Source organism: Mercurialis annua, linkage group LG7 (assembly GCF_937616625.2).
Source record: "Mercurialis annua linkage group LG7, ddMerAnnu1.2, whole genome shotgun sequence".
NCBI lineage: Eukaryota > Viridiplantae > Streptophyta > Magnoliopsida > Malpighiales > Euphorbiaceae > Mercurialis > Mercurialis annua.
The window spans coordinates 47,753,225-47,766,939 of NC_065576.1; the positions used below are offsets into that span (position 1 = coordinate 47,753,225).

At 29.1% G+C, this 13,715-nt stretch overlaps 1 protein-coding gene across 2 annotated transcripts; it reads right to left on the minus strand.

Moving 5' to 3' along the window:
- Window positions 1-89: 89 nt before the first annotated feature.
- Window positions 90-5,247, minus strand: LOC126655000 (uncharacterized). Of its 2 annotated transcripts, none has more exons than XM_050349005.2 (9): window positions 5,039-5,247; window positions 2,291-2,400; window positions 1,838-1,906; window positions 1,600-1,715; window positions 1,345-1,399; window positions 1,125-1,245; window positions 977-1,024; window positions 658-752; window positions 90-404 (listed from the first exon to the last, which is right to left on the minus strand). In XM_050349005.2, exons 1-9 carry the CDS (start codon window positions 5,136-5,138, stop codon window positions 306-308), a joined length of 813 nt encoding a protein of 270 aa, XP_050204962.1. In that variant the 5' UTR covers window positions 5,139-5,247; the 3' UTR covers window positions 90-305. The 2 variants fall into 2 exon arrangements, with proteins under 2 accessions (XP_050204962.1, XP_050204963.1); XM_050349006.2 differs by lacking the exon at window positions 5,039-5,247 and adding an exon at window positions 2,520-2,958.
- Between the last annotated feature and the right edge of the window lie 8,468 nt (window positions 5,248-13,715).

Here is a 13,715-nt window from a genome sequence, read left to right on the forward strand (position 1 = left end):
AAGTTTGCTTTGAATGAAAGTGGTCAGTCATTTGAAAATAGGAATCCATGAATTCACATCAATTAAAAATTGAAAAGTCCAAACCAGCATGGCTAAGCATCCAAAATATTGTATTCACCTAAAAAGAAAGATTGGTTGTACAAAATTTCAAGGTTACAGTAAATATCAGATAGTCAATTGATCCAAACTAAATTTATGGGGTATGTTTGGTTTACTTGCTTATTTGTCCCTTTGGCAATTGTAAAAAATATAGCAAAAGACAAAAATCAGCAACCTAACCAAACAAAACTTAAGCTTTTTAATTTCTAGAAAAGAAGGTTATAAGAAGGCATATCTTCAATCCTAAGTACATCATCCATCAGAAGTTCTCTTTCCACCTGAGCTCTTGTGCATTTCATAACATCCTGCATTGCATATTTCTCAGTTTATTACAACACATTTACATCAAATCCGGTTTTAAAAACTCGTAAGAAAATTATTATATAGGTGATTTTATGGTTACTTTTTTCTTACGAAGTAAACTTTACTTTATCCATTTATCACAATTGGATGAATGATCATCACTTTCATCTAATGATTAAATGAACAAAGTACATTAAAAATAAAGTAACGGTAAAATTCCGCTTATGTATAAACTGTTGTATAAAGGACCCTTACATTAAACTCCATGTATGTTGCATTCTTATCTAGCCATTGCTTGTCCATGATCACAAACGCCATGCAGTAGAGCAAATCAAATGCCCATTCGTTCTCTGAAAGCACAAGGCAGCCATGGAAATCAGTGCACATATATCTTTTCTATGTAGCACGGAAATAAACGACTAATAGAAAACACGAAAAATGGCAAACTGTACTTTTCACAAATATGGAGTTTTTGAGTTCAGAATTGTTTTTTGTAAAGAAACGAAAAACTGCAGAAGTTTCAGTGCACATACTATTGCAATTTACGGAGAGATGCTTATTGAATATTTCTTACCTGATAGCATCTGTAAGAAAACTGATCTTACAAATGTCCTATGTTTTGCTGCATACAAATGAGTCTGCTACATTAGCAAAGACAAGCATAGTTTAATTGATGGAAATCCTAAGCATGAGATAAGAGGAAATGCTCACATGATACTTACAGGCATCAAGATCGAGCATTTGCATGATCATGAAAGTAATATTTACTCCGGCAACCGCAAACGGATACTCCCAAGCCGATCTTTTTCCTCCTTGCTTCTTTAACAAAACTTGAAAAGATGTCTGCAACAAACAACATAGATGGAACAAAGCTAAGAACTAAATCCTTAATATTTATACGTTTTTCCAAACAATGTGTACGGAGAAATAGTAGAACTTTACCGAAAATGTTTTGGCAAAGAATAAAAGATTCTCCAAAGAAATGAAACCTGCTCCTCTGTTTATCAGGGCAAAGAACAAGTCCAACAGCATAAGTTGAAAATATCCGAATAAACTACGAGAAAAAAGATGAGCTTACGGAAACCGGACAATTTCAAAGTTATAATACTAAGTTTGGGAGTCTCGGGAGTATTTTTGGAACGAGAATGAAACGTGGAAACGTAAGATTCGAGATGAGAGGCAGTGCTATAACAAAACCTGAAATCAGTAGATGGATCTCTTCCTTGCCATCCCATTTCTTTCCACTGATCAGATACCAACCCATGAAGCTGCTGATCCGGAAATGTGGCTGACCATAGTGCTTTTAAAGCTTCCTGTAATGAAATTTATACAGTTATTTCAAGTATGCAAATTATATTAGCTATTTTTCAGATTATGGCCATTTTATTGAAAATTGAAGCTTACAAAAAAAAAAGATTCATATCAAACCACACACCTGGTGATCTAGCCTGGAAGCATCAAAACAAATCTTCATTCGGTGTCGCAATCTTTTCAATCTTTCTTCCTGCAAATGTAGATAATCTGTTTCATAATTTGTGTTCATTTGTACTTGCAAATGTAGGTGTGAATTATTCTACGTTTCGCTATTTATTTTTTTTCCATTTCCGCTTTTCAAACTCTGAAATTTTATATTATGACACAACCTTTACCAAAAAAAAAACACAATTTCGACGTTTTCTGTTTCAGCCTTGTCTATTTTAACATTTTTCCAGTGCAACATAGATTCAATATACCGTAACGTTGTCAATGAATCAATCATCGGTTGTATTCGCTTGAATTAATGACTAATATAATTCACAATTGACAATAAAGCTTAATTATCAAATTCCAGTGTACTTATTTTTATTACTTTGATATAAAAAATTGTTTTTATGATAAATGTACTTGCCTGATGAGGTGTTAAATTAATGCAAATCCGCTCATAAGCTCCCTTTCTCTTAAAGCAAACACAAGTCAGACCCTTCCCAATCCAAGTAGGCGTCCCACATGTTGCATCATCTGCATTTAAATGTTCTTATGCTCAATTGCAGAATTTCCAAAACATGAGGGTGAAAAATATAAAATAAAAGAACTTGAAGTTAAAAAAGAAAACTAAAAGGCTAATCTTTTTTAGCTACCTGGGTTGATTACCAAACTAAAGCATTTCTTATTGGCAAATAAGAAACGTTTCAAAATACTGTTAATTCTAAAATTCCCCATTAACAAGAGTAAAGAAATTCAAGTGGTCCTCAGTCTACTGAAGGTCTAGGTAGCATGGACACGGGCATAGAAAAATAGGACACTCGGACACGACGAAACGGTGTATTTTAAGATTTTCTGTGTAAAAAATGAAGTTCTGTATTTGAAAAGTGAAATATACTAAATGTTTTCGAAACGAGACACGCTGATTGAATGGATGAAGTATTCGCGCTACCTAACTAAGGTCAATCTAGTCCTTGGCCACTAGCTAGTACTAAAGGGGCATATATGTCATTCAATTGGTGGAGGTGGCCGGTAGAAGGAGGTGGCGGGAGTAGAGGGCCACCAGACAAAGCGGCTAGATATAAAGGTTACGTGCCTCACGAGGGAGGTTTCTTGTCGGAAGCTAAAAAAGATACAAATAACATAATTTTATAGTTGTACCCGACCCGACATAATTGAGAGTTAGGTATTTTGGCGTCTAGTGAAATATGATGTGGTGGTGTTTTTGTTATTCCAGACAATGATAAAGATAGGAGATTGAGGACACGCGCTTAGCTGGAAATTTGGGGACCACAATCCGACCACATGGGAGAACATTTGGCATCCATATCACCATGTGAGCACTGGATCCAATGTGGTCGGAAATCGTCTTACACGCTCTTATTAGGAGCGTCAGACTAGACATTGACGGTGGTGGCAGCGACTAACTTGAGAATCTCCGGTCAGTTCACTGTCGTTTTGCTTTCTTTGTCGCAAAAGATTAAAATAATCAACCGAAAGTTATTTTAATTCGGTTTGAGCGGAGCGAAGAATCAACCCGGTATCTGAACTTGTAATCTGAACTAAATGTATTAATTAATATTTTATTTTTGGATCAATTAAAACTAAAATTATATAACAGGAGCAAGTTTATGGAACATAATAACCCAATTTTATCTTTTATTTACCTTAAAAATAAGAAATAGTGTCTTTAGTTGATTTAAAATTTGCGAATATTGTGCTTCATTGCTCAAATGACATAAAGTGAGTTATTTGATCTCGAATAACAAATCTAGAAATCGAGTTGGCCCTTTTCTCGTTAGATATTCATAATTTTTTTTCTCAGTTTAATTCAATTGTAAAAAGAAATATTAGCAGTCAAAATTTTGATAAAAATCGAATAAAAATCAATAAAACACCTAGTTCAGTTAGATTTAATTTAAATTTTTATAGATTAAATTCGATTAAAATTTAAATAAACAAATTTTTTAATTTGATTTCATTTCGAACTAAATGCACATTTTTTTACTTGATGTTGAAAATGTAAACATAACAATTTACAAAACAGACATACAAATTTAGAATTAAACTGAAGTCAAATTAGAAACACAAATGGAAAGTCATTCAAATTGAGAATGTAAATTGATGGGATTATTGACTCAAATCCGACTATGCATGAATTAGAGGTGCTAATTTAGAAATAACGTACTATATTAGCTAATCTTGATTTGGTGCAGTTGGACCACCAGACCCTATCAAGGACACGCGACAGCGAACTATAGTAAAATAAAATTATGAAGGGACCCACTGGAAATGGACGGACGGTGATCGAGCAGAAGGATCTAGCGCACTTTGGTACTAAATAAATAAAAATCAATATTGATGAATTAGTGAATTAGCTTCAAATTAGTAAAAAAATTATTTATTATTATTAATAAAATATATTTGTAAAATTTGCATGATTGTGTTTTTCTAATCTTAAAATACAAAATGTATGAAGATAAATAAACGCTATAACTATGAAAAATTAATAGTAGTTTTAATTATGTATCCTAAAATATTTAAAAATATAATGTTGAAATTGAGAATATACAATTGTTTGTGAATATTAATGACTTCGACTTAGACTGAATATTTTGTGAAAAGGGAAATAATATCATCATAAATATAAGATATTTTAAATGCCAGACAATTAAAAATATTACTAATATTTTATATTTCATATTGCATAATTAACATGTAAATATTTTATATTGCATAATCAACATATACAAATTACTACTGGTAATTAACAATCTTTCTGTGTTAATATTAATGATCTTTCTATGTTTAAGACCCTAAAATATGTCACTCTTTAGGAACTAAAAATATTTTTTTCTCCATTTAAAAGACAAGTATTAAAAACAAATTAAAAAACCAAATATTCGGTTCATGTTCCTAAAAGGCAATTAAGTATTTTTATAATGCTAACAACATAATTATTATTAATTATAAGCAGCAATAATGAAATCTTTATCACAAACATTACTTTTATTTTCTTGTTGATTTGCTATTTACGGATTCAAGTCAAGTTTCTGAAGAAAACACGAGTGATTCTGATTATACTAAGAAAATAAAAAAGTAAATTAAAATTTTTATGATGATCAGTAGCAGAATTGAAAGCAAATTAAATCACATAAATGCATAATTAATTTACCTGAAGCAGAGGCGTGAGGGCATTTAGAAGAACTGAGAGCTGAAGTAGAAGAAATTGTACGGATGGTTATGCAATTCCGTTGAGTTCTAACTAAACTCATTTCTATTGAATTTACGGATTTAATTTTGCAGATTTATATTTATAGGCAAAAGGCAAAAGAAGATGAGAAAATAAACATAGAGAGAAGAACAGAGAGTGTGGAGTGATGAACAGATAGTTTAATTTTATTTTCTTGAAATAAGATAGTTTAATGACCAATATATCCCCCGAATATTTTGCCACGTTTGACTTTTTATAGGACATAGCATTATTTGTTTATTTTTGGCAAAAACCATTCCAGGTCCTTATACTTTATTATTTTTATTCAAAAAGTTCTTAACTTTCTCTTTTGGTTTCTACGATCCCTCTATTTACTACTAATATTTTATTTTAATATACAATATAAAATTTTTATTTTTATTGTCTAATTATGGTAAATAATTCTTGCCTTATTTTTCAGTTTTTTTCAGTTAATTCCATTGATTTTGCAGAAATTAATGGTGATTTAAAAATTCAGTCCTTCCGATATATAAATAATGATTGAAAGTATAAGATAAAAATAGAAAAATAGAAGTAGGAAACATATATTTTGAAAACAAACTACATTTTAATTCATGAATAGAATTTACAATTGCTCCATCAAAAATGAAATGCTTTTGAGGAAAGAAGGAAGGGTCCGGAATGGGCGACTCCTCCAAACATTTTATAATTATTTTTAGTTTTATATTAATAATAATTAAACATCTTTAACCAGAAAATTGATCTCCCAAGTCTTAATTCTTTTTCTTTTCAAAGATCTCCTAATTCTTTTGATAATTTTTTTATTTTGCTCATGAGCTTTTTTGTTACTATTTTTTATTTTTTTTCGTTTATGGCTATAACTTTTAAAATCTTCAATTTAGCCAATTTTTTATTTTTCAGTTTCAGTTATAACTATTTGTTTAAATTTGAATGAAAAAAATTCAATATGCGCTTCATATTACTTCATATTTGAAATTTTTTAGGGTAAAAAGATAAATTAGAATAATATAAAGCAATATTAAGAGTATATTTTAAACTTTTTTCTACTTTAATTTAAACAAAGCCTAATAGTAAAAAAAACCCAAACCTTTACGACTTGTTGCAATTATATGCAAACCTTTTAATTTTTGAAATAATATCCAAATTGTATTTTTTTGTTGCAATAATATCCAATTTGCATTTTTTGTAGCGATAATAGTCAAATTGATGGCTAAACTTGTTGTTTTCAATTAAGATATTAGGCTATTATTATGTTTTGATGTATAATAATATAGTGAAACTCCCAAAAATGGCAAAAAAACTCAAAAAAATTCTCATAAAAAGTGCAATTTGGATATTATTACAACAAAATAATGCAATTTGGATATTATTGCAAAAATTAAAAGGTTTGAATATAATTGCAACAAGTCGTAAAGGTTTGGATTTTTTTTTGCCATCAAGCCTTTAAACAAATGGTTATAATTGTAATTTAAAAAATAAAAAATTAAAAGAATTTTTCAGCATATTGATTAAGAGGCTAATGAGGTTATTTTTAGAGGATTCATTTCAATGGGTTTCTATTATAAATGTAATTACCCTTATTTTGTTTATTCGGGTTTAGATTTATATAGAAATCCGAATTGTATTTTACTTTCTTAGCTTGTATCCTCTTTTTTTCGGAGCCGTAATCTTGGCGTAAGTCCTTTGAGTAGTGGAGTTTTTTGCCACCTCTTGTAGCTTTTAATGAAAGTTTTTATTCATAAAAAATAGCTATTATTGAAAATTTTGATAGCTGTGGATGCAAAAAAATTAAAAAAATAAAGTATTTTTCAATGATTAAATTTTTAAATTTCTGTCCTTTATTTTACGGTTTCATATATGAAATAAATAGGAAATGGTTATATTAGGAAAATGGGAAAGAAACATGGGTAAAAATAGTGTTTGTTTGTAGTTTAGCCAGAGAAGCAGATATATCATATATATGTGATGGTTATTAGTGACAGGAAGTCAAACACAACAATAAGATTCCACATGGCAGGCCTTCTTCACTAATGTCCAAGAGAGTTCCTGATAATTTCACTCATCCGGACGTTTCACCTATTTTATACTGGATTAATTGCAAAATAAATTTTTAATTTTAGCATCTTTATTAATTACGACACGAACTTAAAATTTGGTAAGCCAATAATTAACTTTCACTTTTTAAAAAATCAAAACACCAATTTGTTTTCTGTCGAAAAAGTATTGATGTAACTATTAAAACAGTGTATATTACGATATACACGTTGGCGTTTTCTCACCAAAAATAGCCCGATGATCTTATTTACCAAAATATAAAAATTGATGATTGTTTTTGCCGATTTTTAAAATTTGTATTGTAACTATAAATCATATTAACATTCGTGATTTAATTTGGTCTTAACTCTTTTATAATTAGAAAATAAATAAAGGGTCAATTTACTCTCTTTACTTGACACCCAATATCAAAAACGTCATTTTAATAATAAAATTTTAAAAAATCATATTTTTGTCATTTCGATTTAAATTCCCCTCTTTCATATTTACTTTATATGTGCGATTGAAAACAAGTCGTAAGTTTATGTGCTTAACACGTGAATGATTGTACCCTTTTAAACTCCATTTATTTTATTTTTCTATATCTAAATTCGAAAAATGACACGTGCCATGTGGATAAAATTGTAAATTTGACAAAAAGAAATCGCTAAACTTATTTTGGTAACCTAATTCGTCACATAAAATTGTTACATATTCTTTTCTAATTTATTTAGATCAAATAATTAATTTTTGAAGTCAGTTGAAACTAAAATTTATGTTACTTATGGCCGGACCATGAAAAGAACATCAAACTTGAACTGCATGGTATATCTAAGGGCTTTTTATATAAAATACAGAAGGGTTTTTTACACAAATCCCCCAAAAGGTCTATAGTGTTGTATTTTTCCCTCAAGATTTTAATTTTGGCAGTAATCACTCAAAAAAGAAGAAATTTATTCACTAATCTCCCATAACCCAATGCAAGCTGATTTTATACGAAAATAAGACAATTATAACCCTACAAAGCAAAATCACTCACGACAGCTTACTTTTATCATAAAATATGACGATTTTAATCTTTTCACAGCTCCACTTTTCTATTCAGTCATCCGGCAACAGTCCGGAGAAGGTACGATGGCAGTTGGTCGGAGTTCCGGTGGCGTTACGGCAGAGGTCCGTTGGCATTACGGCTGAGGTCCGTTGGCATTACGGCGGAGGTTTGTTGGCGTTATAACGAAGGTCCGGTGGCGTTACGGTGGAGGTCAAGAGGAGGTATGGCTGAAAAATCAGAATCTGAACCAAAACGGGATAGATCTAGATCTAAATACTCTATCGATTGCTTCACGGAAGAGAAAGCCGTACAACTTAAAAAGGATCTCAGCAGCTCAAATTCATCGCGTCTCGCCTCTGATATTTTGGACTGATCTGCTTTGTAAATCGACGTGCAGTAAGTCTAAAAACGATTTGTTAAAATTTCATATGGTTACAGCGGTTGTGGTTTCTTTTGAAATAATTGGGTTTGCGTGCTGTTAAGAATATCTATTCTTAATGTATTATTCTTAACAGTGGACTATTAGATTTTTTATCAACATTTTTGTTTGATTTCTTAGTTTCTTTGTGAAAGTTCCATTGTTTGTGTTGATTTGTAATTAATCCACGTGTTCAGTTATGTGGTAGACAATTGTGTTTCTCTTTTAATTTTAATTAACTGTTAGTTTATTTTATATTGAATTTTAACTAAATTTAGTTGTTTAAATAGCAAATTCAATTAAAATATGTCAATTGTTAATTTCATATGGTTACAGCGGTTGTGGTTTTTTTGAGTTAGTTCAGTTGATATTTTAGAAAGATAAATTTTATATAAAAAAAATTAAGTTAGTTTAGTTGATATAGGTTCATATCAGGTTCACATCAGGTCAATTTTTAGTTGTATAGACTATCAAATACATTTTATTTAAAAAGAGATATTTTATTTGTATATTACATTAGATCTCAAAATTTTATCTATATAAAATGTCAGGTAAGATTGTAAAGAGTAATAAGACAAATTTTATAAATAAATAAATTAAAATAGTTCAGTTGAAATAGGTCCACATAAGGTTCACATCGGGTTGATTTTTGGTTTTATTAACTATCAAATACAGAATACTTAAAACAGATATTTAATTTGTATAAAATGTCAGTTAAGATTTTAAAGAGCAGTAAGACAAATTTTATTAAAAATTAAATTAAGTTAGTTCAGTTAAAATAGTTTCACATCAGGTTCACATAAGATTCACATCAGGTTGATTTTCGGTTTTATAATCTATCAAATACATTTCACTTAAAAGAGATGTTCAATTTGTATATTACACTAAATCTCAAAATTCTCTCAATATAAAATGTCAGTTAAAATTATAAAGAGAATTAAGAGAAATTTTATTAAAATTTAAATTAAGATAGTTCAGTTGATATAGGTTCACATCAGGTTGATTTTCGATTTTATAGTTTGTCAAGTACATTTCACTTAAAAAATAATATTCAAGTAGTATATTACACTAAATATTAAAATTAACTATATAAAATGTTATTTAAGATTTAAAAAAGCAGCAAGACAAATTTAATTAAAATTTGAATTAAAGCAGTTCAGTTAATATAGGTTCACATTAGGTTGATTTTCGGTTTTATAGTCTGTCAAACACATTTCACTTAAAAAAGATATTCAATTAATATATTACACTGAATATTAAAATTTTCTCTATATAAAATGTCACTTAAAATAGTAAAAAGCAATAAAATAAATTTGATTAAAAATTTAATTAAAGTAGTTAAGTTGATATAGGTTCACATCAGGTTCACATCAGGTTGATTTTTAGTTTTATAGACTGTCAAATATATTTCACTTGAAAGAAATATTAAATTACGCTAGATCTAAAAATTCTCTCAATATAAAATGTCAGTTAAAATTATAAAGAGCAAAAAAATTAATTTTATTAAAAACTGAATTAAGGTAGTTTAGTTTATATAAGTTCACATCAGATTCACATTAGGTTAATTTTCGATTTTATAAACTGTCCATTTCACTTAAAATATATATTCAAATTATACTTTATGCTAAATCTCAAAATAGAATCAAAATACAAATGAATAGAATAATATTGATGCATCATTCATTGTTTTAATATTTTAAAAATAGAACTAATAATCCATCACCAATTATTCCCAGGTCATGATGGTCAAGTAAGGTGACAGCTGGCAGTCATTATCATCTCTAATTAGAAGATGAATTTTATAGGAAAAAAAATTATTTAAAATGTTTTTCACACAGTAACGTTCATTTGTTGGAGTTTTATATCCTTCATATGCCCACCACAAGCTGTACATGTGATTTCCTTTTTCCCCATCTAGATCCGCCTTAATTCATTGTTGTGCCATTAAATCAAACAAAGTATTTACACACAGTAGATTAAAATTAACATTACACTTTAAAATTGACGTCATCAGAAAACTCCGGCAAGCTTTAGATGAAGATCCGGTCAAAACCAATTCCAAATTAAAAGGAATTTACTGCAGTAGAAAATTATCCGGTGGTCCGACCGCCGACGATTTCACCACCAACAATCCCGCCATTGAATCACGATCAAGACAAGCTTGCCAGAAAACATGTCATATGGTTTCAGACTTCATGACAATGAAGATGGAAGTGAAAAAGCAAAAGATGGGGAAAAACGATTGAGCGTGATACACAGACAATAATAAATGAGCGAGTGTAATCAGTTCAGGGTTAAAAATGGAATGCAAATATAATTTAGGTACACATGAAAACAACTTTTAAAAAAAGAGAGATTATTGCAAAAAATAAAATCTTGAGTCATTAACATAAAGTTTTCAATAATTGAGTGAAATGGTGTAATTTTCTCAATACAGAATTTGGGTAGACTTTACTTTTATACGGCCCAATCCATATCTTTACTTTTCACACCATCAATTTTATGAAACCTAATTTTTTGTTTGATTTCTTTTTTTTTTTACCGTCTTCTTATTTTCCTTCTCAATTTGCGGTTTCTTCATTCTTCTCCGCCATTTTCGCTTCTCTTCTCCACGATTTTGCTGTACGTTATCTCTATTACTGCACGACTCCTCTTACTTCACTCATTTTCATCTCTATTTCATCATTATCTCAACCGTTCTTACTTATATAACAGTAAATTATTTTGAGCTGTGAAAAAAAAAATCACGATTTCTACTCCTTTGCTTCCGCCGTTTCGCCTCCGCTGTCGCGCCTCCGCCGTTTCGCCTCCATCGTTCCGCCTTTATCTCGCCGCGCCATCTTTCTTTTATCTTTTTAATTTTAGATCTGAAATTTTTTGTTCTTTTTTTTATTTTCAGATCTGTAATTTGTTTATCTTTTACTGTTAATTCACCATTAAACATGTATAAAGAGTATCTTTAAAGAATTTAATACTTATTTCTTGTTATATAGAATAATTTTGTGATTTTATATAATAAAATTCTGTTATTTCTGCTTTTTTTTGTGTTTTGTTGTATTTCTGCGTTTTTTTATTCTGCAGAACGATTTATTGATGATGATTGATTGCTTAATTATTATAATGTTACAGTGTTGTTGATTTTATGTTGACTTTATGTTGATATTATGTTGATATCTACTGATTCTTTTTATTTTAACATTGACAAATAAGATAATATTGTCTGTGAAATAAACTTTCGTTAGATGAAATGAAACTGTATCATAACCGTCTTTGTCGAAATTTAGTTAGGTATGAGAGGTGGAACGCAAAACAATTATACAAGTGATTTTGAAGAAACCGTGCAGCTGCAAAGAGAATTGAGGAAAAAAAATATTTTCAAATAGATTTCTTTAATTTGTGAACTGTTGTGTTGGTGTATATTTAATATATTTTTATTTTTAAATGTAAAAATAATTTTATTTTTCATTTGAATTATTGTCGTTGTTATCAACATAATGTCAACATGATATCAACAATTAATGCTAATTTAGTCAAGATGTTTGTAAAATGAGAACATCGATTAATTTAAGTAAAAAACAATCAACATATCAAAAACATGCCAACAGCTCATCAATACAGCAATTTAACCCTAACTTTACTTTTCTTTTAATGATTGAAAAATCAACATGTTATCAACAATATATCAACAACATGTCAACATAAAATTGAAAATAAAAAAAGTTAAAATACTTATCAACATAATGTCAACAATAAATCAACAACGAATCAACAATTAATGCTAATTTAGTCAAAATGTTTGTAAAATGAGAACATTGATTGATTTAAGTCAGAAACAATCAACATATTATCAAAAACATATCAATAATTCATTAATACATTAATTTAAGACTAACTTTATTTTTCTTTCTATGGTTGAAAAATCAACATGTTATCAACAGTATATCAACAACATGTCAACATAAAATTGAAAATCAAAAAAAGTTGAAATACATATCAACATAATGTCAACAATAAATCAACAACGAATCAACATAAGGAATAAAATAGAACATAATTTTTTGAAAAATTGTGACAAACGATAAAATATCAACAAGAAATCAACAATATGTCAACATAATAATGCAAACATATAATTATCTAGTCTCGGTTAAATTTTATTTTATTTAGTTTATTTCGCTGACAAAGTTATCTAATTTGCCAATTAAAAAAAACAAATTTTTCCAATGTTAAAATCAAGAAAATACCAACTGATTATCAACACAAAATCAACAACAAATCAACAACATTGTAACATTATAATAATTCAACAATCAACCATAATCAAAAAATCGAGCTGCAGAATAAATGAACACAAAAATACAACCAAACACAAAAATAAAATGCAGAAATAACAAAAAATTATTTCATATAACCATAATTTTATATTACATAACATGAAATTAACATTATATTCTTGAAATATAATCTATATACATGTTTAATGGTGAAAAAACAGTAAAACAATTGTAGATCTGAAAATAAAAAAGAAGAAAAAGAAGAAGAATGAATAAATTATAGATTTGAAATCAAATAGATGACACGACGAGCAGAGGAGATGATGGCGTTGGCGAAGATGATAACGGAGACGGAGGAGCGGAGGAATAGAGGACGGCGAAGCGGAAGACGACAGAGAGGAAGAGAGAAGAAGATGAGCTGAGAGGAAGGGAGAGAAATATGAGTTGGGAGGAAGAGAGAATTAAATGATGAGGAGAGAGAAAATAAATAAAATTACGATGATTGTGCTATTAGGGTTGAATATATAAGATCCGTATAAAAGTTATAATCAGCTCCGTGTATGGTAGTTTAGTAAGTGAAAAATATGACATGTATAAAAGTAAACAATTAGCCAATATAGATTGTTTGTGTAAAAAGTCCTATATCTAAGTTAAAAAAAGCCCGGCCCACTAATGGGACAAAGCCCGTTGTTTGGTGTGCCTCACAATTCGGAGCCAAACCCAATGAATTAATTAAATCAAATTACAATTAATTAAGGCTTAATTCATCTATAAGTCCCTGTATTTTATACTTTTTCTCCGTAAGTCTTTATACTTTATTTTTATATTATCCAGTCTTTC

Bases quoted from the DNA above. Each gene is read 5' to 3' on its own strand.
- LOC126655000 (XM_050349005.2), bottom strand. From the start codon at position 5,138: ATGAGTTTAGTTAGAACTCAACGGAATTGCATAACCATCCGTACAATT. The intron at 1,246-1,344 runs GTAAAGTTCTAC...TGTTTGTTGCAG, and splicing joins TCTTTGCCAAAACATTTTCG to ACATCTTTTCAAGTTTTGTT. The intron at 1,025-1,124 runs GTAAGTATCATG...ATTTGTATGCAG, and splicing joins AATGCTCGATCTTGATGCCT to CAAAACATAGGACATTTGTA.